The sequence below is a fragment of the Vidua macroura genome, unplaced genomic scaffold (genome assembly GCF_024509145.1).
Source record: "Vidua macroura isolate BioBank_ID:100142 unplaced genomic scaffold, ASM2450914v1 whyUn_scaffold_259, whole genome shotgun sequence".
In the NCBI taxonomy this organism is placed as follows: domain Eukaryota; kingdom Metazoa; phylum Chordata; class Aves; order Passeriformes; family Viduidae; genus Vidua; species Vidua macroura.
Window position 1 is genome coordinate 12362 of NW_026530621.1, and position 21968 is coordinate 34329.

Here is a 21968-nt window from a genome sequence, read left to right on the forward strand (position 1 = left end):
TTGGGGACATTTGGGGCAAAGAGAACATTCGGCACATTGGGGACATTGGGGACATTGAGGGACTTGGGGACATTGGGGACATTCAGGGGCTTGGGGACATTGGGGACATTTGGGGCAAAGAGAACATTCGGCACACTGGGGACATTGGGGACATTGGGGACATTGAGGGACTTGGGGACATTAAGGGGCTTGGGGACATTGGGGACATTTGGGGCAAAGAGAACATTCGGCACATTGAGGACATTGGAGACATTGAGGGACTTGGGGACATTGGGGACATCAGGGGCTTGGGGACATTGGGGACATTGGGGACATTCAGGGGCTTGGGGACATTGGGGATATTGGGGACATTGGGGACCTTCAGGGGACTGGGGACACTGATGACATTGGGGACACCGGGGACATGGGGCCAGCGCCGCCACGTGCTCGGCCTGCGCCTGCGACGCCGCCCGGATGTCCTCGGGGTCCTCGGCCCCGCACAGAGCCTGGGGACAGCGGGGACATTGAGGGGCTTGGGGACGTTGGGGACATTGAGGCAAAAATAACATTGGGGGAGTTCAGGGGATTGGGGACATTGGGGACATTGAGGGACGTTGGGGACATTGAGGGGATTGAAGACATTGGGGGCGTTCAGGGGCTTGGGGACATTGGGGGCGTTCAGGGGCTTGGGGACATTGGGGATGTTGGGGACGTTCAGGGGCTTGGGGATGTTTGGGACATTTGGGGCAAAAAGGACATTGGGGACATTGGGGACGTTCAGGGGATTGGGGACATTGGGGACATTCAGGGGATTAGGGACATTGAGGGACTTGGGGACATTGAGGGGCTTGGGGATGTTGGGGACATTCAGGGGATTGGGGACATTGGGGACATTGGGAACGGTGAGGGACTTGGGGACACTGGGGACATTCAGGGGATTGGGGATGTTTGGGACATTTGGGGCAAAGAGGACATTGGGGACACTGGGGACACTGGGGACATTGAGGGATTTGGGACATTGGGGGCGTTCAGGGGTTTGGGGACGTTGGGGACATTGAGGGACTTGGGGACATCGAGGGGCTTGGGGACATTGGGGGCGTTCAGGGGCTTGGGGACATTGGGGACATTGAGGGGCTTGGGGACATTGGGGGGCTTGGGGACATTGGGGATGTTGGGGACGTTCAGGGGCTTGGGGATGTTTGGGACATTTGGGGCAAAAAGGACATTGGGGACACTGGGGACGTTCAGGGGATTGGGGACATTGGGGACATTCAGGGGATTGGGGACATTGAGGGACTTGGGGACATTGAGGGGCTTGGGGATGTTGGGGACATTCAGGGGATTGGGGACGTTTGGGACATTTGGGGCAAAGAGGACATTGGGGACACTGGGGACACTGGGGACATTGAGGGATTTGGGACATTGGGGGCGTTCAGGGGTTTGGGGACGTTGGGGACATTGAGGGACTTGGGGACATCAAGGGGTTGGGGACATTGGGGGCGTTTGGGGACTTGGGGACATTGGGGACATTGAGGGACTTGGGGACATTGGGGACATTGAGGGACTTGGGGACATTGGGGACGTTCAGGGGTTGGGGACGTTGGAGACATCGAGGGGCTTGGGGACATTGGGGACATTTGGGGCAAAGAGAACATTTGGCACACTGGGGACATTGGGGACATTGAGGGACTTGGGGACATTGGGGACATCAGGGGCTTGGGGACATTGGGGACATTGGGGACATTGAGGGACTTGGGGACATTGGGGACATCAGGGGCTTGGGGACATTGGGGACCTTCAGGGGACTGGGGACACTGATGACATTGGGGACACCGGGGACATGGGGCCAGCGCCGCCACGTGCTCGGCCTGCGCCTGCGACGCCGCCCGGATGTCCTCGGGGTCCTCGGCCCCGCACAGAGCCTGGGGACAGCGGGGACATTCAGGGGCTTGGGGACATTGGGGACATTGGGAATGGTGAGGGACTTGGGGACACTGGGGACATTCAGGGGCTTGGGGACGTTTGGGACATTTGGGACAAAGAGGAAATTGGGGACATTGGGGACATTGAGGGACTTGGGGACATTGGGGACATTCAGGGGCTTGGGGACATTGGGGACATTGGGAATGGTGAGGGACTTGGGGACACTGGGGACATTCAGGGGCTTGGGGACATTGGGGACCTTCAGGGGATTGGGGACATTGGGGACATTGAGGGACTTGGGGACATTGAGGGGCTTGGGGATGTTGGGGACATTCAGGGGATTTGGGACATTGGGGACATTGGGAACGTTGAGGGACTTGGGGACACTGGGGACGTTCAGGGGCTTGGGGACGTTTGGGACATTTGGGGCAAAGAGGACATTGGGGACATTGGGGACACTGGGGACATTGAGGGATTTGGGACATTGGGGGCGTTCAGGGGTTTGGGGACGTTGGGGACATTGAGGGACTTGGGGACATCGAGGGGCTTGAGGACATTGGGGCCATTTGGGGACACCAAGACCATCGAAGCCATTTGGGCCACTGGGGCCATTTTGGGTCCATTTGGCTCCATTTTGGTCCATTTTGGGTCTATTTAGGTCCATTCGGGGCCATTCAGGTCCATTTTGAGCCATTTTGGGTCAATTTTGGATCCATTTTGGGCCCATTTGGCTTCATTTAGGTCCATTTGGCTCCGTTTTGAACCATTTTGAGCCATTTTGGCTCCATTTTGGCTCCATTTGGGTCCATTTTGCTCCATTTTGGGTCAATTTGGATCCATTTTGGTCCATTTTGGATCAATTTTGAACCATTTTGGCTCCATTTGGCTCCATTTTGGCTCCATTTTGGTCAATTTTGGCTCCATTTGGCTCCATTTTGGCTCCATTTGGATCCATTTGGGGCCTTTTGGGTCCATTTTGGGTCCATTGGGCTCCATTTTGGGTCCATTTGGGTCCATTTGGCTCCATTTTGGGCCCATTTTGGGGCCATTCGGGGCCATTTTGGGTCAATTTTGAACCATTCTGGGTCAATTTTGGTTCGTTTGGGTCCATTTGGCTCCATTTTGGCTCCATTTTGGGTCAACTTGGGGCCATTTTGGGTCCATTTGGCTCCATTTTGGGCCCATTTTGGGGCCATTCGGGGCCATTTTGGGTCAATTTTGAACCATTCTGGGTCAATTTTGGTTCGTTTGGGTCCATTTGGCTCCATTTTGGCTCCATTTTGGGCCCATTTGGGTCCATTTTGGGTCCATATTGAGCCATTTTGGGTCAATTTTGGATCTATTTGGGTCCATTTTGGGTCCATTTGGCTCCATTTTGGGTCTATTTAGGTCCATTCGGGGCCATTCAGGTCCATTTTGAGCCATTTTGGGTCAATTTTGGATCCATTTTGGGCCCATTTGGCTTCATTTAGGTCCATTTGGCTCCGTTTTGAACCATTTTGAGCCATTTTGGCTCCATTTTGGCTCCATTTGGGTCCATTTGGCTCCGTTTTGGGTCAATTTGGATCCATTTTGGTCCATTTTGGATCAATTTTGAACCATTTTGGCTCCATTTTGGTCAATTTTGGCTCCATTTGGGTCCATTTTGGCTCCATTTGGGTCCATTTTGGCTCCATTTGGATCCATTTGGGGCCTTTTGGGTCCATTTGGGTCCATTGGGCTCCATTTTGGGTCCATTTGGGTCAAATTTGGCTCCATTTTGGGCCCATTTTGGGGCCATTCGGGGCCATTTTGGGTCAATTTTGAACCATTCTGGGTCAATTTTGGTTCGTTTGGGTCCATTTGGCTCCATTTTGGGCCCATTTGGTTCCATTTTGGGTCCATATTGAGCCATTTTGGGTCAATTTTGGATCTATTTGGGTCCATTTTGGGTCCATTTGGCTCCATTTTGGGTCCAGTTACGTCCATTCGGGGCCTTTCAGGTCCATTTTGAGCCACTTTGGGTCAATTTTGGATCCATTTGGCTCCAATTTGCTCCATTTTGGCTCCATTTTGGGTCCAATTTGCTCCATTTTGGCTCCATTTGGGTCCATTTGGGTCCATTTTGGGTCCATTTGGCTCCATTTTGGCTCCATTTTGGCTCCATTTGGGTCCATTTTGGGTCAATTTGGATCCATTTTGGTCCATTTTGGATCAATTTTGAACCATTTTGGCTCCATTTTGGTCAATTTTGGCTCCATTTGGGTCCATTTTGGCTCCATTTGGGTCCATTTTGGCTGCATTTGGATCCATTTGGGTCCATTTGGGTCCATTTTGGGTCCATTGGGCTCCATTTTGGGTCCATTTGGGTCCATTTGGCTCCATTTTGGGCCCATTTTGGGGCCATTCGGGGCCATTTTGGGTCAATTTTGAACCATTCTGGGTCAATTTTGGTTCGTTTGGGTCCATTTGGCTCCATTTTGGCTCCATTTTGGGCCCATTTGGGTCCATTTTGGGTCCATTTTGAGCCATTTTGGGTCAATTTTGGATCTATTTGGGTCCATTTTGGGTCCATTTGGCTCCATTTTGGGTCCATTTACGTCCATTCGGGGCCATTCAGGTCCATTTTGAGCCACTTTGGGTCAATTTTGGATCCATTTGGCTCCAATTTGCTCCATTTTGGCTCCATTTGGGTTCATTTTGGGTCCATTTGGCTCCATTTTGGGTCAATTTTGGCTCAATTCGGAACCATTTGGATCCATTTTGAACCATTTTGTGTCCATTTTGGGTCCATTTGGGTCAATTTTGGCTCCATTTGGGGCCATTTTGGCTCCATTTGGCTCCGTTTTGGGTCCAGTTCGCTCCATTTTGGCTCCATTTGGGTCCATTTTGAGCCATTTTGGCTCAATTTTGGATCCATTTAGGTCCATTTTGGGTCCATTTGGCTCCATTTTGGGTCCATTTGGCTCCATTCGGGTCCATTTTGGCTCCATTTTGGCTCCATTTTGGTCAATTTTGGCTCAATTTTGGGTCAATTTGGCTCCATTTTGGGTCCATTTGGCTCCATTTTGCTCAATTTTCGCTCAATTTTGAGCCATTTTGGGTCTACTTGGGGCCATTTTGGGTCAATTTGGGTCCACTTTGGGTCAATTTGTGTCCATTTTGGCTCCGTTTTGGCTCCATTTTGGGTCCATTTGGTTCCATTTGGGTCCATTTGGCTCCATTTTGTCTCCATTTTGGCTCCATTCGGGTCCATTTTGGCTCCATTTGGCTCCATTTTGGCTCCATTTTAGCTCCATTTTGAGCCATTTTCGGTCTATTTGGGGCCATTTTGGGTCAATTTGGGTCCACTTTGGGTCAATTTGTGTCCATTTTGGCTCCGTTTTGGCTCCATTTTGGGTCCATTTGGCTCCATTTTGGTCAATTTTAGCTCCATTTTCGTTCCATTTTGGGTCTATTCGGGGCCATTTTGGGTCCATTTGGCTCCATTTTGGCTCCATTTTGGTCAATTTTGGCTCAATTTTGGGTCCATTTGGCTCCATTTTGGCTCCATTTTGGTCAATTTTAGCTCCATTTTGGCTCCATTTTGGGTCCATTTGGCTCCATTTTGGCTCCATTTTGGGTCTATTCGGGGCCATTTTGGGTCCACTTGGCTCCATTTTGGCTCCATTTTAGCTCCATTTTGCCTCCATTTTGGGGCCATTTTGTGACATTTGGGGACACTCGGCGCCTCCCCCCCCCCACCCCCGCGGCGCGCCTCACCTGGCGCAGGTGCGCCTCACCTGCTCGAGGATGTGCGTCCTGCGCGTGGCCGCGGGGTCGTCGTCGTCGTCGTTGGCGCCGTCCCTGTCCCTGTCCCTGTCCCTGTCCCTGTCCCTGTCCCTGTCCCTGTCCCTGTCCCCTCTGTCCCCTGCTCGGTCGCCATCGCTGTCGCGCTCCCGCGCCGGCTCCTCGGGCGCCATGTCGAACAGCTCGCGGATGGTTTGCTGCGGGGGAAACGCACCTGGCCTCACCTGGGCGCACCTGGGCGAGGCTGGCAGCTCACCTGGGCACACCTGGAGGGTACCTGGGCACACCTGGGGGGTACCTGGGCACACCTGGGGGGTACCTGGGGGCACCTGGCCTCACCTGGGCGCACCTGGGTGAGGCTGAGAGCTCACCTGGGCACACCTGGAGGGTACCTGGGGGCACCTGGAGGGTACCTGGGGGCACCTGGCCTCACCTGGGCGCACCTGGGCGAGGCTGGGAGCTCACCTGGGCACACCTGGGGGGTACCTGGGGGCACCTGGCCTCACCTGGGCGCACCTGGGTGAGGCTGGGAGCTCACCTGGGGCACACCTGAGCCTCACCTGGACACACCTGAACCCCACCTGGGCACACCTGAGCCTCACCTGGACACACCTGAACCCCACCTGGGCACACCTGAACCCGACCTGGGCACACCTAAACCTCACCTGGACACACCTGAGCTTCACATGGGCACACCTGAGCCCCACCTGGACACACCTGAGCCTCACCTGGACACACCTGAGCCCCACCTGGACACACCTGAGCCTCACCTGGGCACACCTGAACCCGACCTGGACACACCTGAGCCTCACCTGGACACACCTGAACCCCACCTGGACACACCTGAACCCCACCTGGACACCCCAGAAGTGCCCCCAGAGCGTTCCTTCACACCTGAGCCTCACCTGGGCACACCTGAACCCACCTGAGGCACACCTGGACACACCTGAACCCTACCTTGGCATACCTGAGCCTCACATGGACACACCTGAGCCCCACCTGGACACACCCAGAACCCACCTGGGCCACACCTGGACACACCTGAACCCCACCTGGGGCACACCTGAGTCCCACCTGGACACACCCAGAACCCACCTGGACCTCACCTGAGCCTCACCTGGACACACCCAGAACCCACCTGGGGCACACCTGAGCCTCACCTGGACACACCCAGAACCCACCTGGGGCACACCTGAGCCTCACCTGGACACACCCAGAACCCACCTGGGCACACCTGAGCCTCACCTGGACACACCCAGAACCCACCTGGGGCACACCTGAGCCTCACCTGGACACACCCAGAACCCACCTGGGGCACACCTGAGCCTCACCTGGACACACCCAGAACCCACCTGGGGCACACCTGAGCCTCACCTGGACACACCCAGAACCCACCTGGGGCACACCTGAGCCTCACCTGGACACACCCAGAACCCACCTGGGGCACACCTGAGCCTCACCTGGACACACCCAGAACCCACCTGGGGCACACCTGAGCCTCACCTGGACACACCCAGAACCCACCTGGGGCACACCTGAGCCTCACCTGGACACACCCAGAACCCACCTGGGGCACACCTGAGCCTCACCTGGACACACCTGAACCCCACCTGGACCTCACCTGAGCCCCACCTAGACATACCTGAACCCCAACTGGACACACCTAATCTCCACCTTGGCACACCTGAGCCCCACCTTGGCACACCTGAGCCCCACCTGGACACACCTGAGCCCCACCTGGACACACCTGAGCCTCACCTGGACACCCCAGAAGTGCCCCCAGAGCGTTCCTTCACACCTGAGCCTCACCTGGACACACCTGAACCCACCTGAAGCACACCTGGACACACCTGAACCCTACCTTGGCACACCTGAGCCTCACATGGACACACCTGAGCCCCACCTGGACACACCTGAACCCACCTGGGCCACACCTGGACACACCTGAACCCCACCTGAGGCACACCTGAGTCCCACCTGGACACACCCAGAACCCACCTGGACCTCACCTGAGCCTCACCTGGACACACCCAGAACCCACCTGGGGCACACCTGAGCCTCACCTGGACACACCCAGAACCCACCTGGGGCACACCTGAGCCTCACCTGGACACACCTGAGCCTCACCTGGACACCCCAGAAGTGCCCCCAGAGCGCTCCTTCACACCTGAGTCCCACCTGGACACACCCAGAACCCACCTGAGCCTCACCTGGATGCACCCAGAACCCACCTGGACCTCACCTGAGCCCCACCTGGACACACCTAATCCCCACCTGGGCACACCTGAGCCTCACCTGGACACACCTGAGCCCTACCTGGACACACCTGAGCCTCACCTGGACACCCCCAGAACCCACCTGGGGCACACCTGAGCCTCACCTGGACACCCCCAGAACCCACCTGGGCACACCTGAGCCCCACCTGGCCACCCCCAGAACCCACCTGGGCACACCTGAGCCCCACCTGGACACACCCAGAACCCACCTGGGCACACCTGAGCCCTACCTGGACACACCCAGAACCCACCTGGGGCACACCTGAGCCCCACCTGGCCACCCCCAGAACCCACCTGGACACACCTGAGCCTCACCTGGACACACCCAGAACCCACCTGGGGCACACCTGGACACACCTGAACCCCACCTGGACCTCACCTGAGCCTCACCTGGACACACCCAGAACCCACCTGGGGCACACCTGAGCCCCACCTGGCCACACCCAGAACCCACCTGGGGCACACCTGAGCCCCACCTGGCCACCCCCAGAACCCACCTGGGGCACATCTGAGCCTCACCTGCACACACCTGAACCCTACCTGGACACACCTGAGCCTCACCTGGACACACCTGAGCCCCACCTGGGGCACATCTGAGCCTCACCTGGACACACCCAGAACCCACCTGGGGCACACCTGAGCCTCACCTGGACACACCTGAGCCCCACCTGGCCACACCCAGAACCCACCTGGGGCACACCTGAGCCCCACCTGGCCACACCCAGAACCCACCTGGGGCACACCTGGCCACCCCAAACCGCGCCTCCCTCTCACCCGCATCTCACCTGAGCCCCGCCCCACCCTCACCTGCCCCTCCCCAACATCTCCCGGGTGCCCCCCAGGAGGTTCCTCCACACCTGGGAGCCCCGGCCCCGCCCTCACCTGCGGGGGGGCTCACCTGCGGGGGGGCTCACCTGCGGGGGGGCTCACCTGTTTGAAGTAGGCGGTGGTGAAGTTGCCGCCCTCGATGGCCATGTCGCCCAGCAGCCGCTTCTGGTTGGCCTTCTTGAGGATGTTCTCCTCCACCGTGCGCTCGCTGATCAGCCTGCAGGTGAGACAGGTGAGACCACAGGTGAGACAGGTGAGCACACAGGTGAGACAGGTGAGACCAAGGAATGGCCCCAGGGAACAGCCCCAGGTGTTCTCCTCCACCGTGCGCTCGCTGATCAGCCTGCAGGTGAGACAGGTGAGCACACAGGTGAGACAAGTGAGACAGGTGGGACAGGTGAGACAGGTGAGCACACAGGTGAGCACACAGGTGGGACAGGTGAGACAGGTGACACCAAGGAACGGCCCCAGGTAACGCAGGGGGACAGCCCCAGGGTGTTCTCCTCCACCGTGCGCTCGCTGATCAGCCTGCAGGTGAGACAGGTGAGCACACAGGTGAGACAGGTGAGACAGGTGAGACACAGGTGAGACAGGTGAGCACACAGGTGAGCACACAAGTGAGCACACAGGTGAGCCAGGTGGGACAGGTGAGCACACAGGTAACACAGGTGGGACAGGTAACACAGGGGAATGGCCCCAGGTAACAGCCCCAGGTGTTCTCCTCCACCGTGCGCTCGCTGATCAGCCTGCAGGTGAGACAGGTGAGCACACAGGTGAGACAGATGGGACAGGTGAGACACAGGTGAGACAGGTGAGCACACAGGTGAGCACACAGGTGAGCACACAGGTAACACAGGCGGGACAGGTAACACCGGGGAACAGCCCCAGGGAACGGCCCCAGGTGAGCCCCAGGGTGTTCTCCTCCACCGTGCGCTCGCTGATCAGCCTGCAGGTGAGACAGGTGAGACAGGTGAGCACACAAGTGAGACAGGTGAGACAGGTGAGCACACAGGTGAGACAGGTGGGACAGGTGAGACAAGTGAGCACACAGGTAGCACAGGTAAGCTCCAGGTGAGCCACAGGTAAGACAGGTGAGCACCCAGGTGTTACAGGTGCGCTCCTGACTGCCAAATACCTGCGCAGGTGAGCTCTTGACTGCCAAATACCTGCACAGGTGAGCTCCTGACACCCAGATACCTGCACAGGTGAGCTCTCATCTGCACAGGTGAGTCCGTAACTCCCAAATACCTGCACAGGTGAGCTCCATGTGCTACAGGTGAGCTCCTGACACCCAAATACCTGCACAGGTGAGTCCGTAACTCCCAAATACCTGCACAGGTGAGGCTGAAACTCCCAGAAAAGCCCCCCCAGGTGCGTCCCAGGTGCGCTCACCTGTAGATGTGGACGTCGCGGGTCTGGCCGATGCGGTGACACCTGTCCTGCGCCTGCGCGTCCATGGTGGGGTTCCAGTCGGAGTCGTAGAAGACGACGGTGTCGGCGCCCGCCAGGTTGACGCCGACGCCGCCCGAGCGCGTCGAGAGGATGAAGCAGAAGATTCGCTTGTCGGCGTTGAAGCGCTCCATCAGCGCCTGCGGCACGACGCGCAGGTGAGGGCGGGGCACACCTGGGCACACCTGAGGTACCTGGGGCACACCTGAGATACCTGGGAATACCTGGGCCACACCTGAGGGGGACACCTGGGGCACACGTGAGACACTTGGGGGATACCTGAGATACCTGGGGCACACCTGAGATACCTGGGGCACACCTGAGGGACACCTGAGATACCTGAGGGATACCTGAGGGACACCTGAGATACCTGGGGCACACCTGAGGAACACCTGAGGGACACCTGAGACACCTGGGGCACACCTGAGAGACACCTGGGCACAGGTGATTCGCTTGTCGGCGTTGAAGCGCTCCATCAGCGCCTGCGGCACGACGCGCAGGTGAGGGCGGGGCACACCTGGGCACACCTGAGATACCTGGGGCACACCTGAGATACCTGGGGCACACCTGAGATACCTGGGAATACCTGGGGGACACCTGAGGAACACCTGAGATACCTGGGGATAGCTGGGGGACACCTGAGGGACACCTGAGATACCTGAGGGACACCTGAGATACCTGGGGATACCTGAGATACCTGGGGGACACCTGAGATACCTGGGGCACACCTGGGGCACACCTGAGATACCTGGGGCACACCTGAGGGACACCTGAGATACCTGGGGCACACCTGAGATACCTGGGAATACCTGGGGCACACCTGAGATACCTGGGGCCCACCTGAGATACCTGGGGCACACCTGGGGCACACCTGAGATACCTGGGGCACACCTGGGGCACACCTGAGATACCTGGGGGACACCTGGGGCACACCTGGGCACACCGGAGATACCTGGGGCACACCTGAGATACCTGGGGCACACCTGAGGGGACACCTGGGCACACCTGGGCACACCTGGGCACACCGACCTGAGGTTCATGAAGGACACCTGAGGGCACACCTGGGGGCACACCTGAGGGCACACCTGGGCACACAGGTGCCTCTTACCCTACCCAGGTGTATCCCAGGTGTTCCCAACTGCCTCCAGGTGTGCCCCAGCCACGCCCAACTGCACCTGGGTGGGCTCAGGTGTATCCCAGCCACCCCCAGGTGTGTCCCAGGTGTGTCTAACCCTACCCAGGTGTATCCCAGCCACCCCCAGGTGTGTCCCAGGTGTGTCTAACCCTACCCAGGTGTATCCCAGCCACCCCCAGGTGTGTCCCAGGTGTGTCTAACCCTACCCAGGTGTGTCCCAGCCCCCTCCAGGTGTATCCCAGCCATCCCCAGGTGTGTCCCAGGTGTCTCTAACCCTACCCAGGTGTGCTCAGGTGTGCCCAGCTGTGTCCCAGGTGTGTCTAACCCTATGCAGGTGTATCCCAGCCCCCCTCCAGGTGTGCCCAGGTGTATCTCAGCCACGCCAGGTGTGCCCAGGTGTACCCAGGTGTGTCCCAGGTGTGTCTAACCCTACCCAGGTGTATCCCAGCCATCCCCAGGTGTCTCCCAGGTGTGTCCCAGGTGTCTCTAACCCTCCCCATGTGTATCCCAGCCCCCCCAGGCGTGTCTCAGGTGTCTCTAAACCCTACCCAGGTGTGCTCAGGTGTGCCCAGGTGTGTCCCAGGTGTGTCTAACCCTACCCAGGTGTATCCCAGCCCCCTCCAGGTGTGTCCCAGGTGTCTCTAACCCTCCCCAGGTGTATCCCAGGTGTGTCCCAGCCCCCCCCCCCGGCGCGTCCCCGCCAGGTGTGCTCACCTGTCTCTGCTCGACGCGGGTGGAGCCGTCCAGGCGCAGGTAGATGTGGCCGTGGAAGGTGAGGAAGCGCTCGAGCACGTCGAGCATGCGCGTCATCTGCGTGAAGATCAGCACGCGGTGCCCGCCGGCGCGCAGGCGCCGCAGCAGCACGTCCAGCGCCTGCAGCTTACCTGCGCAGGTGAGACAGGTGAGACACAGGTGAGACAGGTGAAATGGGGAAAGACAGATGGGACAGGTGAGGGACAGGTGAGGTGGCACACGGTGCCTGCTGCAGCAGCACAGCCAGAGCCTGCAGCTTACCTGCACAGGTGAGACACAGGTGAGACACAGGTGAGACAAGTGAGAGACAGGTGAGACAGGTGAGAGACAGGTGAGACACAGGTAAGGGACAAAGAGCATAGGAAAGGAGACATGGGACAGGTGAGGTGGCACACGGTGCCTGCCGCAGCAGCACTGCCAGAGCCTGCAGCTTACCTGCACAGGTGAGACAGGTGAGACACAGGTGAGAGACAGGTGAGACACAGGTGAGAGACAGGTGAGACACAGGTAAGGGACAAAGATAATGGGAAAGGACACATGGGACAGGTGAGGGACAGGTGAGGTGGCACACAGTGCCTGCCGCAGCAGCACTGCCAGAGCCTGCAGCTTACCTGCACAGGTGAGACAGGTGAGAGACAGGTGAGACAGGTGAGACACAGGTGAGACACAGGTGAGACAAGTGAGAGACAGGTGAAATGGGGAAAGACAGATAGGACAGGTGAGGGACAGGTGAGGTGGCACACAGTGCCTGCTGCAGCAGCACTGCCAGAGCCTGCAGCTTACCTGCACAGGTGAGACACAGGTGAGACAGGTGAGACAAGTAAGACACAGGTAAGGGAAAAAGAGAATGGGAAAGGACACATGGGACAGGTGAGGGACAGGTGACACAGCACGCGGTGCCCGCTGCAGCAGCACAGCCAGCGCCTGCAGCTTACCTGCACAGGTGAGACAGGTGAGACACAGGTGAGACAGGTGAGACACAGGTGAGACACAGGTGAGACAGACAGGTGAGAGACAGGTGAGAGACAGGTGAAATGGGGAAAGACAGATAGGACAGGTGAGGCACAGGTGACACAGCACGCGGTGCCCGCTGCAGCAGCACAGCCAGGGCCTGCAGCTTACCTGCACAGGTGAGACACAGGTGAGACACAGGTGAGACACAGGTGAGACAGGTGAGACAGGTGAGACAGGTAAGACACAGGTAAGGGACAAAGAGAATGGGAAAGGACACATGGGACAGGTGAGGCACAGGTGAGACAGGTGAGACACAGGTGAGACAGGTGAGAGACAGGTGAGACACAGGTGAGACACAGGTGAGACCAGACAGGTGAGACACAGGTGAGACAGGTGAGACAGGTGGGACAGGTGGGACAGGTGGGACAGGTGAGAGGTAGGACAGGAAGGGACAGGTGAGGGATAGGGAAGCCACTGGGATGGCAGCAGGAGACAGAGACAGCACCAGAGACAGGTAAAGGACAGGTGAGACAGGTGTGACAGGTGAGAGACAGGTGAGATCAGACAGGTGAAATGGAAAAAATACATGGGACAGGTGAGGGACAGGTGAGGCACAGGTGAGACAGAGGTGAGACACAGGTGAGATCAGACAGGTGATACAGGTGAGACAGGTAAGGGACAAAGAGAATGGGAAAGGACACATGGGACAGGTGAGGGACAGGTGAGGTGGCACACAGTGCCTGCTGCAGCAGCACGGCCAGAGCCTGCAGCTTACCTGCACAGGTGAGACAGGTGAGACACAGGTGAGACAGACAAGGTGAAATGGGGAAAGACACATGGGACAGGTAAGGGACAGGTGAGGCACAGGTGTGACACAGCACGCGGTGTCCACCGGCGCGCAGGCGCCGCAGCAGCACGTCCAGCGCCTGCAGCTTACCTGCACAGGTGAGACAGGTGAGACACAGGTGAGACAGGTGAGACAAGTGAGAGACAGGTGAAATAAACAGGTGAGACACAGGTGAAATGGGGAAAGACAGATGGGACAGGTGAGGCACAGGTGAGGTGGCACACGGTGCCCGCTGCAGCAGCACTGCCAGAGCCTGCAGCTTACCTGCACAGGTGAGACAGGTGAGACACAGGTGAGAGACAGGTAAGGGACAAAGAGAATAGGAAAGGACACATGGGACAGGTGAGGGACAGGTGAGGTGGCACACGGTGCCCGCTGCAGCATCACAGCCAGCGCCTGCAGCTTACCTGCACAGGTGAGACACAGGTGAGACACAGGTGAGACACAGGTGAGACACAGGTGAGATCAGACAGGTGAGACACAGGTGAGACAGGTGAGAGGTAGGACAGGAAGGGACAGGTGAGGGATAGGGAAGCCACTGGATGGCAGCAGGAGACAGAGACAGCACCAGAGACAGGTAAAGGACAGGTGAGACAGGTGAGACAGGTGTGACAGGTGTGACAGGTGAAAGACAGGTGAGACACAGGTGAGACAGGTGTGACAGGTGTGACACAGGTGTGGCAGGTGTGACAGGTGGGGACAGGTGAGACAGGTGTGGACAGGTGTGACAAGTGAGACACGTGTGACAGGTGGGGACAGGTGTCACAGGTGGGGACAGGTGAGACAGGTGAAACGGGTGTGACAGCTGAGGGGATGGAGGGGACAGGTGTGACAGGTGGAACAGGTGTGATAGGTGGGGACAGGTGTGACAGGTGTGACACAGGTGTGACAGGTGTGACAGGTGAGGACAGGTGAGAGACAGGTGAGGAGAGGTGTGACACAGGTGTGACAGGTATGACAGGTGTGACAGGTGTGACACAGGTGTGACAGGTGTGACAGGTGTGACAGGTGTGACAGGTAGGGACAGGTGAGACAGGTGTGACAGGTGACACAGGTGACACAGGTATGACAGGTGTGAGACAGGTGTGACAGGTGTGACACAGGTGTGACAGGTGGAGACAGGTGAGACAGGTGAGACAGGTGTGACAGGTGTGACAGGTGTGACAGGTGAGGACAGGTGTGACAGGTGACACAGGTGTGACAGGTGTGACAGGTGTGACAGGTGTGACAGGTGTGGCAGCACTGGGTGACACTGGGATGGCCCCTCCCTCCCAGCGCCGCGTCCCCGATGTCCCCAATCCCCACAATGTCCCCAACGTCCCCAATGATCCCAATGTCCCTTTAACCCCTGGATGTCCCCAATCCCCCCAATGTCCCCAATCCCCCCAATGTCCCCAATCCCCCCAATGTCCCCAATCCCCCCCGTGTCCCCAATCTCCCCCATGTTCCCAATCCCCCCAATCCCCCTGATGTCCCCAATGTCCCCAATGTCCCCAGTGTCCCCGATGTCCCAATCCCCCCGATGTCCCCAATGTCCCCAGTGACCAATACCCCTTTAACCCCTGGGTGTCCCCAATGTCCCCAATCCTCACAATGTCCCTGATGTCCCCAATCCCCCCGGTGTCCCCAATGTCCCCAATGTCCCCAATCCCCCACAATGTCCCCAATCCTCCCGATGTCCCCAATCTCCCCAATGTCCCCGGTGTCCCCAATCCCCCCAATCCCCCCAATCCCCCCAGTGACCCCAATCCTCCCGATGTCCCCAATCCCCCCATGTCCCCAATCCCCCCCGTGTCCTCAATGTTCCCAATGTCCCAATGTCCCCAATGTCCCCAATCCCCCCGATGTCCCCAATGATCCCACTGTCCCTTTAACCCCTGGGTATCCCCAGTGTCCCCGATGTCCCCAATCCCCCCAGTGTCCCCAATGTCCCTTTAACCCCTGGATGTCCCCAATCCCCCCCGATGTCCCAATCCCCCCAATGTCCCCAATGTCCCCAATCCCCCCTGTGTCCCCAATGTCCCCAATCCCCCAGATGTCCCCAATCCCCCCGATGTCCCCAATGTCCCCAATCCCCCCGGTGTCCCCAATCCCCCCAATGCCCCCAATCCCCCCCATGTCCCCAATGTCCCCAATGTCCCCCGTGTCCCCAATCCCCCCAATGCCCCCAATCCCCCCCATGTCCCCAATGTCCCCAATCCCCCCGATGTCCCCGGTGTCCCCGTACCGCAGTCGTACTGCACCAGCCGGGGGTCGGGGAACTGCGTGTGCAGCCCCTGGCCCAGGTGCGCCCCATGTCCCCAATGTCCCCAATGTCCCCAATGTCCCCAATCCCCCCCGTGTCCTCAATGTCCTCAATGTCCTCAATGTCCCCAATCCCCCACAATGTCCCCAATATCCCCAATGTCCCCAATGACCAATACCCCTTTAACCCCCTGTGTGTCCCCAATGTCCCCAGTCTCCCCGGTGTCCCTGATGTCCCCGATGTCCCTTTAACCCTTGGGTGTCCCCAATGTCCCCCATCCCCACAATGTCCCCAATGTCCCCAATCCCCCCCATGTCCCCAATGTCCCCAATGATCCCACTGTCCCTTTAACCCCTGGGTATCCCCAGTGTCCCCGATGTCCCCAATCCCCCCAGTGTCCCCAATGTCCCTTTAACCCCTAGATGTCCCCAATGTCCCCAATGTCCCCGATCCCCCCAATGTCCCCAATCCCCCCCGTGTCCCCAATGTCCCCAATGTCCCCAATCCCCCCGGTGTCCCCGATGTCCCCGGTGTCCCCGTACCGCAGTCGTACTGCACCAGCCGGGGGTCTGGGAACTGCGTGTGCAGCCCCTGGCCCAGGTGCACCCCATGTCCCCAATGTCCCCAATGTCCCCAATCCCTCCGATGTCCCCGACGTCCCCAATCCCCCCAATGTCCCCAATCCCCCCCAGTGACCCCAATCCTCCCGATGTCCCCGATCCCCCCGGTGTCCCCAATCCCCCCGGTGTCCCCAATGTCCCCAATCCCCCCAGTAACCCCAATCCTCCCGATGTCCCCGATCCCCCTGATGTCCCCGATGTCCTCAATGTCCCCAATGTCCCCAATCCCCCCGGTGTCCCCAATGTCCCCAATGTCCCCAATCCCCCCAGTGACCCCAATCCTCCCGATGTCCCCAATCTCCCCAATGTCCCCGGTGTCCCCAATGTCCCCAATCCCCCCCGGTGTCCCCAATCCCCCCAATGTCCCCGAGGTCCCCAATGTCCCCAATGTCCCCGATGTCCCCAATGTCCCCAATCCCCCAATGTCCCCAATCCCCCCGATGTCCCCAATCCCCCCGGTGTCCCCGGTGTCCCCGTACCGCAGTCGTACTGCACCAGCCGGGGGTCTGGGAACTGCGTGTGCAGCCCCTGGCCCAGGTGCGCCCCATGTCCCCAATGTCCCCAATGTCCCCAATCCCCCCCGTGTCCCCAATGTCCCCGATGCCCCCGATGTCCCCAATGTCCCCGGTGTCCCCGGTGTCCCCGTACCGCAGTCGTACTGCACCAGCCGGGGGTCTGGGAACTGCGTGTGCAGCCCCCTGGCCCAGGTGCGCCCCCCGCGCCCCGCAGCTCCTCCCTCAGGTGCTGCTCCAGGCGCTGCCGCTGCCGCTGCGCCCAGGGCGGGGGGCGGCCGCTGTGCAGGGACACCCCCCGCGAGGCCACCGCCGGCACGGCCACCAGGAACCTGCGGGGACACCAACGGGGCAGGTGGCACCTTGGGGACATCGATGTGGGCGGCCTGGACCCCCCCTACAGGGACATGGAATGGCCCAAAGCTCCTGGATCCCCCCCTGAAGTCACTTGGTCTCATCCATGGGGACACTGGGGACACCCCAAAATGGGGGGGGACACCTTGGGGACACCCCTGGGGGACACTGGGATGGCCACCAGGAACCTGTGGGGACACCAACGGGGCAGGTGGCACCTTGGGGACACCTTGGGGACACCCCTGGGGACACTGGGACACCCCTACGGGGACATGGAACGGCCCAAAGGTCCCGGATCCCCCCCTGAAGTCACTTGGTCTGGCCCATGGGGACACTGGGGACACCCCTGGGGACAATGGGACACCCCAAAATGGGGGGGGACACCTTGGGGACACCAGGACACCCCCATGGGGATTTGGGGACACTGAAATTGGGAGGTGGCACCTTGGGGACATCGATGTGAGGGGCCTGGACCCCCCCTATGGGACATGGAATGGCCCAAAGCTCCTGGATCCCCCCCTGAAGTCACTTGGTCTGGCCCATGGGGACACTGGGACACCCCAAAATGGGGGGGGGACACCTTGGGGACACCCCTGGGGACACTGGGACACCCCCATGGGGATTTGGGGACACCAACGGGGCAGGTGGCACCTTGGGGACACCTTGGGGACACCCCTGGGGACACTGGGACACCCCTACAGGGACATGGAATGGCCCAAAGGTCCCGGATCCCCCCCTGAAGTCACTTGGTCTGGCCCATGGGGACAATGGGGACACCCCTGGGGACAATGGGACACCCCAAAATGGGGGGGGACACCTTGGGGACACCCCTGGGGACACTGGGACACCCCTACGGGGACATGGAACAGCCCAAAGGTCCCGGATCCCCCCCTGAAGTCACTTGGTCTCACCCCTGGGGACACTGGGACACCCCTACGGGGACATGGAATGGCCCAAAGGTCCCGGATCCCCCCCTGAAGTCACTTGGTCTCACCCATGGGACAATGGGACACCCCCATGGGGATTTGGGGACACTGAAATGGGGAGGTGGCACCTTGGGGACACCTTGGGGACACCCCTGGGGACACTGGGACACCCCTACAGGGACATGGAATGGCCCAAAGCTCCTGGATCCCCCCCTGAAGTCAGTTGGTCTGGCCCATGGGGACAATGGGGACACCCCTGGGGACACTGGGACACCCCAAAATAGGGGGGGGACACCTTGGGGACACCAGGACACCCCCATGAGGATTTGGGGACACTGAAATGGGGAGGTGGCACCTTGGGGACACCCCTGGGGACACTGGGACACCCCTACGGGGACATGGAACGGCCCAAAGCTCCCGGATCCCCCCCTGAAGTCACTTGGTTTGGCCCATGGGGATAGAAAAGTTTCCCCAAAAAAATCCCAAAAACCCCCCAAAAAAATTCCTAAAAAATTCCCCAAAAGAATCCCAAAAAAATTCCAAAAAATTCCCCAAAAATTCCACAAAAGAATCCCCAAAAAAATTCCAATAAATTCCCCAAAAATTCCACAAAAGAATCCCCAAAAATTCCTAAAAAAATTTAAAGAAATTCCCCAAAAATTCCAAAATATTCCCAAAGAAAATCCCCCTAAAATTCCACAAAAGAATCCCCAAAAATTCCAAAAAATTCCCCAAAATTCCACAAAAGAATCCCCAAAAATTCCAAAAAATTTCCAAAAAAAAAACCCCAAAAATTCCCCAAAAAATCCCAAAAAATGAAAAAAAAAATTCCAAAAAATATTCCCTGAAAGAAGCCCAAAAAAATCCAAAAAAATCCCCAAAATTCCAAAACATTCCCCCAAAAAAATCCCCCAAATATTCCTCAAAAGAATCCCCAAAATTCCCCAAATTTTGACCAATTTAAGAATTTCAGCTTGACCCAAAACCTGCCCAAAAAACTCTTAATGAAATAAAAAAAACCCCTAAAAATCACAAAAAAAATGACAAAAAAATAAAAAATCCCAAAAAAATCACCAAAAAAATGGGGAAAATCCCCAAAAAATCCCCAAAAAATCACCAAAAATCCCAAAAAAATGACTAAAAAATCCCCAAATATCACCAAAAAATCCCAAAAAATTGGAAAAAATTCCCCAAAAATCAGGAAAAATCCCCAAAAAAATCTGGAAAAATCACAAAAAAAAAACCTGAAAAATTCCCAAAAATATTGGGAAAAAATTTCCAAAAAATGAAAAATCCCCAAAAATCCCCAAAAAAATCCGGAAAAATCCCCAAAAATCCCCCAAAATTCGGGAAAATTCCCCAAAATCCCCCCAAAATTCTGGAAAAATCCCAAAAAATTCCCCAAAATTCCTCCAAAAATTCCCCAAAAATCCCCCAAAAAATCCAACAAAATCAGGAAAAATTCCCCAAATATCGGGACAATTGCCCAAAAATCAGGAAAATTCTCCAAAAATCCCCAAAAAATCCCCCAAAAATTCCCCAAAAATCCCCCAAAATTCCCTCAAAATTTGGGAAAATTCCTAAAAAATCCCCAAAATTCCCCCAAAATTCCCCAAAATTCCCCCAAAAATCCCCAAAAATTCCCCAAAATTCCTGCAAAATCCCCCAAAAATCCCCCAAAACCCCCTTCAATTCCCCAAAAATCCCCCTAAAATCCCCAAAAATCTCCAAAAATCCCCCTAAAATCCCCAAAAATCCCCAAAATCCCCCCAAAATTCCCCAAAAATCCCCCAAATTCCCCAAAAATCCCCAAAAATCCTCAAAAATCCCCTAAAATCCCAAAAAATCCCCAAAATTCCCCCAAAATTCCCCCAAAAATCCCAAAAATTCCCCTCAATTGCCCAAAAATTCCCCTAAAATCCCTAAAATATCCCCAAAATTCCCCCTAAAATCCCTAAAATATCCCCAAAATTCCCCCAAAAATTCCCAAAAATTCCCCCAAAATTCGGGAAAATTCCCCAAAAATCCCCAAAATTCCCCAAAATTCGGGAAAATCCTCCCAAAATCCCCCAAATTCGGGAAAATTCCCCAAAATACCCAAAAATCCCCCTAAAATAAAAAAAAAATCCAAAAAAATCCCCAAAAATCCCCCTAAAATCCCCAAAAAATCCCCCAAATCCCCCAAAATTCGGGAAAATCCCCCCAAAATCCTCAAAAAAATCCCAAAAATTCCCCAAAAATCCCAAAAAAAATCCCCCAAATATCCCCAAAATTCCCCAAAATTCCCCCAAAATCCCCCAAAAAACCCCAAATTAGCCCAAAAATCCCCAAAAATCCCCCTAAAATCCCAAAAAAATCCAAAAAAATCCCAAAAATCCGCCAAAATCCCCCCAAAATTTGGGAAAATTCCCCAAAATTCCCCCAAAATTCCCCCAAAATTCCCAAAATTCCCCAAAAATCCCCCTAAAATCCCACAAAAATCCCTAAAATTCCCCCAAAATCCCCCAAAAATCCCCAAAAATCCCCCAAAATCCCCCCAAAATTCGGGAAAATCCCCCAAAAATCCCCTAAAATCCCCAAAATATCCCCAAAAAATCCCAAAAATCCCCCAAAAATCCCCCTAAAATCCCAAAAATTCCCCAAAAATCCCCCCAAAATCCGGGAAAATTCCCAAAAATCCCCCAAAATCCCCAAAAATCCACCTAAAATCCAAAAAAAATCCCAAAAATCCCCCTAAAATCCCCAAAAATCCCCAAAACATCCCCAAAATTCCCCCAAATCCCCCCAAAAATCCCCAAAATTCCCCAAAATCCCCCTAAAATCCCCAAAAAAATCCCAAAAATCCCACTAAAATCCCCCTAAATTCCCAAAATTCCCCAAAAATCCCCAAAATTCCCCCAAAAATCCCCAAAATTCCCCCAAAATCCCCAAATCCCCGCTCACCTGTCCAGCACCGCTTCATCTGCTGCAGGCGCTGGGGGGGGCGGAGCACGGCGCGGTCCAGGGCGCCCCCTGGCGGCGCGAAGCGGCGCGGCGGCAGCGTCAGGAAAGCCAAAACCTCGCGGCCGTAGACGGGGCTGAGCCCGCAGCGCTGCTCGTTCAGCCGCAGCAGCCGCTCCAGGCGCTCCGCCCGGCCGCGGGCGCGCCGCGATTCCAGGGATTCCTGCGGGGGAGGGAGAAACAGGGAAAAGTGGGAAAAAATCCCGGGAAAATCGGAGGTAAAATGGTCAAAAAATGCCCAAAAATCGCGTTAAAAATGGCCTTGGGAGGCCCAAAATCTGCGCTAAAACGGCCAAAAATGGCCCCAAACCCGTGGAGAATCCAGGGATTCCTACAGGGAAAAAATCTGGGGAAAAAGTCTGGGAAAAGGGTGGAAAAAAAATCCCGGGAAAATCGGAG

The 21968-nt window shown here is 56.8% G+C and overlaps 2 protein-coding genes across 2 annotated transcripts; both read right to left on the reverse strand.

Moving 5' to 3' along the window:
• Positions 1 to 1563: 1563 nt before the first annotated feature.
• LOC128803019 (helicase SRCAP-like) lies at positions 1564 to 17325 on the reverse strand. The gene is made up of 8 exons (XM_053969594.1): positions 17257 to 17325; positions 16140 to 16188; positions 12073 to 12242; positions 10167 to 10363; positions 8877 to 8991; positions 5664 to 5867; positions 1813 to 1901; positions 1564 to 1642 (listed from the first exon to the last, which is right to left on the reverse strand). The coding sequence occupies exons 1-8, from the start codon at positions 17323 to 17325 to the stop codon at positions 1564 to 1566; spliced, it is 972 nt and encodes a 323-aa protein (XP_053825569.1).
• Positions 17326 to 17428: 103 nt separating this feature from the next.
• LOC128803020 (helicase SRCAP-like) lies at positions 17429 to 21732 on the reverse strand (the record flags this gene model as incomplete). The annotated part of the gene is made up of 2 exons (XM_053969595.1): positions 17429 to 17621; positions 21513 to 21732. Coding segments are annotated over 2 exons (327 nt in total), but the record flags the coding sequence as incomplete, so codon positions are not given.
• Positions 21733 to 21968: the final 236 nt, after the last annotated feature.